Genomic DNA, 5410 nt, shown 5'->3' on the forward strand with positions numbered 1-5410 from the left:
TTACTTTAGATCAAATCAAACCGACGTTATTTTTGAATCATTATGTTGCCATATGCGTATGCGACTTCAATACGCTTCATGTTAAACAGCGGCATCTGTCGGCGAATAGATTTGCCGTGTTTTAGTGCCACAATAACAAACAAAAAGTAAAGCTAGCCATACATGTGGCATTTGTAAACATAGTCTGGTAAATACTATTGGCAGTTCAGGACAACAAAAGTGAACAAAAGACAATAATATGTTAATCTTTGTCTGTTTCTGAAATATCTCGCTTGTATACACGCTTGTCTAATTACTTCACCGCTTTCACCGCACCATGACCTTCTCAGCACGGTACGACAGCTTATAATGTCTATAATTGTACCGGCCGAGAGTTACTGGCAACTTTATAGCCATTTGAAAAAAAAATATCTTACTCTATAGTCTATGGTGATGTGCTGTCAAAAGTTGGAAAAACGAGCGAAAATCGTGAGATGTTATGTTTACGAGTATGTTTTAAGTCGTAAAACCGCTTATCGTAGAAATAAAAGAGTGAATTATAATCAACAGTGACATAATCATAGATTACAACAACTAAAAGCCATATTTTTACCAGTGAGATGTGTTAACTTCAGCATAATGCCTCCTAGGACTCGGGCAATTAGAGCGCCAAAAGCGTCTAAAGAGAATGTAGACAATCTGGTCAAAGCGAAGGCGAAAAACACAGGACAAGCCACAAAACCAGCACGTAAACCTTTAGCGGACAAAACAAATTCAGCCTCAGATGAAAATAGTAGTCCAGAGCCCATCAAAAAGGTTATTAAGAAGTCGAACAAACCAATACAAAAACCTAGTTCAACAGTGCCTTTGCAAGTAGCAAATAATAAACCAGCAGTCTCAACAGTGCCTGTCGCTAAGGAAGAAAATAGGCCACGTCGAAATAGGCGTCTGCCGCCTCGATATGTTGAAAACGAAGTATTGAACAGTCTGTCTAACAATAAAGAAAATGCAGTATCTCCTGCCAAGGCACTTAACAAAACCCCTGTTAAAAGCACTGTGAATGTGGAATCACCATTCAAAACTCCAACTACAGTGCTAGATAATAGTCTTCTTGCAAACAGACCGAAGAGAGTCAGCAGGTTACCTTCTAAATTTGATGAAAATTCAAGTCCAAACAAGTTTGTTCCGACTCATTGCTATACTAGCACACCATTGGTGTCTAAACCACATGAAAATACTAAAGATGTCCGAAAAGCGGTTGTTGGTAAACAGAAACAGGTCCAACAAGAAAAAAATAAAAATGTACCATCACAAATAACACCTCAAAGAGTTTCACCAAGAAAAGGTACAGTTCAGAATGTAGCACCACAAAATATTTCATCAGAAAAATCTACCTCACAGAAAAGATCTCAAAAACAAACACCCAAGAAAGACACACCACAAAATACTAAGGTCCCTCAGAAAAATCTGGTTCAAAGGAAATTAACTGAAGTTGTGAAAAATAACACTAATTCTAAATTAAATAACAAACAAGACAGGGTAAGACGGTTAAGAAAACAAGTAGAATATAAAGAGGATACCCTAAGCCCTAAAGTACGGAGTACTGAAGAGAAATCAACAAACACTGAAGACTGGAACATTTTAAAAGCAAATTCTTCATTTAGAGTTTTTGAAGAGAAAAAATCGAAAAATGGTGATCAAGACATTTACGAATTTACATTTGATCCAACTGAAGAACCAGCACCTCAAAAGAAGAAAAAGAAGAGAGTTGTTACTAAAAAAACAACTCAACCGAGAAAAAGATTTTTTAATAATAATTATGAAAAGAACATTGCAAGGGCTTTGGCAGACTTAAAAAATGTAGTGAAACAAAAACCAGACAGTCAAAAGGTCACAAATGGCCCAAATATTGTGCAATCAGGCAACAATATTGTGCAACCGGGCAAAAATTCTGTGCAACCGAACAACAATGTTGTTCAGCAAGCTAGTAATGAAACAGCAGTCTCCGCTCCTAATCCATATTCAATACTGATAAGCACAGTTGCAGAGATACACCCTGATCCAGCCCAAAACACTTCCATAAGAAGCAATACTTCTACGAAACATGTTTCATACAGAGTTGAAGATATTGCTGCAGACTTTGATGCTTCCATGGATCATGAAATTAACTATTCTCCAGTGAATTCACCTCATAGAATTGAGCCTGAACAGGAAACTTGTCCAACAAATCCTGAATACATAAGACCTGACGATCCTCTGAATTTACATAACAATTTAAGCTTCTTTGATGACCAACCAGTCGCTAACAGTAGTGTGAATACTCCGAAGAACCCAACTGCAACACCGTGGCGTGCAGAGTTCGAAAGTCTTCCCATTAAATGGCAAGCTGACACATATGTCAAACCAGACATGACACCAGCTTTAGAATGCTCTTTCGTCAACCATTTTGATGATAGCAAGAAGAAACATGTTTACACAAACATGATTACAGAATCTGATGATCTTTTACCAGAAATAGAAGATGAAGCTCCTAAGCTGAAGCAAACAAGTATAATTTCATTTATCAAAGAAGTTGTTGAAAAAAAATCTAATAGGAAAAAGAGGGGCGTCTCAGCCACCCCAACAAAGGCCAATTCTTTGTTTGATGTGTCTAATGTAACATCAAGAAGTGTAGTCACGCCAAGAAAAGATACATCTGGAGCTTCAAATAACAGTGCAGAGAATGAAGTTAGTGATAGCAATAAACCACAGAAGCGTAAAAATAATGTTGATAATAATCCAACTCCAGCAAAACTACCTCGTAAAGATAATGAAAATACACTTTTCGGTTTTGACGACAGTGAGAATCAGGAGAATGTTTCACCAGTAAAAGTTACCAATAATAGACTACGAAGCCTCAGGTCCCGGTCAGGAGCTGTGCTCAAGGAAATAAATAAGCAAACGGGACCTATGAGGGCTGAATTGCCTGCGGCAATGAAAGTTAAGTTGGCCCCAAGCTCGGAGGTAGTAGAGCAGATCTATGATCAGATGAAGTCTGCCGCTGATGCCCCTGTATTGCTGGATAAGCAGGGAGACGCGGCCGTTACAGATGTTGAGATGGCTGATGGCTTGGAAGATGATAACCAATCAGTGCATTTGTTTGAAGATATTGAATTAGTTCATCACCTGAAGGTACAAACTTTTTATTCTTATTCGATTTAGATCAGAAGCCGTAACTAAAGTAGGCAGTAAGTATTGCATTTACTAGAAAATGCTTTGTTTCTACAAGGTAAAGAAGACCTATTTTTTCTACCTTACTACTTCTTTTACCTATTCTCCAGATGTCTCTTGAATCTCTGCTGCATTTTAAACGGATGTTGGTCCCAGAAACCCTTAGAGACTTGTGTTGGCCACCAGGTCCACGCAGCGAGGCTTGTCACGAGGCGGAGTGCTCGCGCGGCAAACGTCCAATGTACGTAGGACATGCCTCGGCCGAGGCCAGGTTGCTCTGCCGAGCAAAATGCGCGGGTTTCCTTAGCCGATGCACGTCTAAACTACATAGTATGTTTGCCGCGCGACGAAATTTACTCGCAACATGCCTCGCTCCGTGTGGACCCGGCTAATAACAAATTTTTATTAGTTATGGTGTGTGTGTGGAATGTGTTCCTGTTACCACTAATTATGAAATCTTACAGTCCAGTTTTGTTTGATTTGAGTACCACTTTCTTTCTTCATGTTCCAAACAACCAACTGTAATATTTATACAAATGTCAACCAGAAACCTTTTATCATAATAACCAATTCATTGTCTAATTTCCAGCCAACACGTAAGAGCTACGGCAAAGCCAAAAAGGTGGCGTTCCAAAACACATCCGACAGTCCATCCGAGAATGAGGCTCGGGATCAGTCAAGTGATGATGAAGACAATCTTGAAGACCTTAGCTTCCATCTGCCGCAGGTTAAGGCTAAGAAGGCTCCTAAGAAGAAAAAATCTAAGAAACAGATGCTGTCAATGAAAGAGGTATGTTTCAAAGTTATTTGTTACCTTAATAATGTAAATTTATCAATTTCCGCTACCTTAAGTTTGTCTGGAAGAAATCGCTCTTTAGCCATATGACCACCTGTTGTTTACCTTTGTTCGTGTTGCTTTTTTTGTATTTTATGAAGGTGTGCAATAAAGAGTATTTTATATTGTATTGTATTGTAAAAGTGAGGATTTTTTTGTCTCTCTGTACCAATGTATTTGGTGGTTACCGCCATAGTTAGACCCTAGCATAGAGCAATGATTTTTATTTCCTGCCTAATTTATATTTATTTATTCATACAACATACAAGCTTACAGTATTAAAACCAAGAGCAATGATTTTACGTCAACCTGATTTGATTTAGAAGTGACTGATGAATATAAATATAAAGATTGTACAAAGATCATAAACTTTGTTAAAGTGCATTATTTTATTATACTCTACTATTTCTTTCATATAGCTTGCAGAATTCCTATAAGACTTTTTTTTTTTCAGAAAGCTGAGGCGGATGCCTGGGCAGCATCATTCAACTCGATGTGCGATGATATTGAAGAATTTGACTTGGTGGTTGAGTAGATCTGTAAATATATCAAACAAATCATGGAACACTCATAGAGCTCTTTAGTTTAGTGCATGAACAATGAAAGTGGGATGAAATTTCATGGAGAATGTATCATTTTCATTGCTTTTGTACTATTTTCATGTAGCTATAATAGAAGATTACTTCAGTCAGACTTTTTTATTAGAGTAGGTATATTTGATTAAAAATCATTTCTATTTTTGAGGAAAATAGCTGTAAAATTAAACTTGCTTTTGAAAATGTTTTCGTCCTAAAAATATCGGGTTTTTTGTCAAACGGTATTGACTTTTCTATGTAAATACACTTGAGATACACTTTAAGTCAGACCAAGCTAACTTGACAGCGATTTTGATAGTACATACAGACCGAGCAGACATTATTTAAAACATCATATTATCATTAGTATTATTTAGAGCCCACTGCGACCCACTAGTGGGCAAAGGCCTCTCGTCTCTTTCAGTCATCCTGTTTAGAACAATATCTGGCCAGTCTTTCAAAAAGGACTAAAAGTTATCCCGCCATCGCCGACGTGGTCTGCCGTGTGATACTATACAGCACGACCACGGATGATTTTACTAATTCTGTTGCGGTACAAATTCACGAAAAAAAATGTACTTTTTTGTACTTACGTTTAAAAAAAATGTACCTTTATGGTTTCGGAGTTTCGACATAGGGGCCGTGGTCGTGCTAGGTAGGTACTCCCTGGCACGACCACACTATATTTAATGATCTTTTAAATTTCTGTTGTGGTACAAATTCACGAAAAAAAATGTACTTTTTTGTACTTACCTTTTTTTAAAAAAATCCCGCATGGTTACGGAGTTTCGACATGGGTTGTGGTCGTGCT

General features: G+C 37.7%; 1 protein-coding gene across 1 annotated transcript; it reads left to right on the forward strand.

The window, feature by feature from the left end:
• The first annotated feature begins 445 nt into the window (after positions 1-445).
• LOC125232848 (nucleolar protein dao-5-like) lies at positions 446-4688 on the forward strand. Its single transcript, XM_048138641.1, has 3 exons — positions 446-3150; positions 3779-3979; positions 4479-4688. The coding sequence occupies exons 1-3, from the start codon at positions 619-621 to the stop codon at positions 4557-4559; spliced, it is 2814 nt and encodes a 937-aa protein (XP_047994598.1). The 5' UTR covers positions 446-618; the 3' UTR covers positions 4560-4688.
• Positions 4689-5410: the final 722 nt, after the last annotated feature.

The sequence above is a fragment of the Leguminivora glycinivorella genome, chromosome 13 (assembly GCF_023078275.1).
Source record: "Leguminivora glycinivorella isolate SPB_JAAS2020 chromosome 13, LegGlyc_1.1, whole genome shotgun sequence".
In the NCBI taxonomy this organism is placed as follows: Eukaryota; Metazoa; Arthropoda; class Insecta; order Lepidoptera; family Tortricidae; genus Leguminivora; species Leguminivora glycinivorella.

What these genes read in the sequence shown, in the direction of transcription:
- LOC125232848 (XM_048138641.1), top strand. Translation starts at nt 619, where the DNA reads ATGCCTCCTAGGACTCGGGCAATTAGAGCGCCAAAAGCGTCTAAAGAG. An exon ending in AATTAGTTCATCACCTGAAG is followed by an intron (nt 3,151 to 3,778) that starts GTACAAACTTTT and finishes TCTAATTTCCAG; the next exon opens with CCAACACGTAAGAGCTACGG. An exon ending in AGATGCTGTCAATGAAAGAG is followed by an intron (nt 3,980 to 4,478) that starts GTATGTTTCAAA and finishes TTTTTTTTTCAG; the next exon opens with AAAGCTGAGGCGGATGCCTG.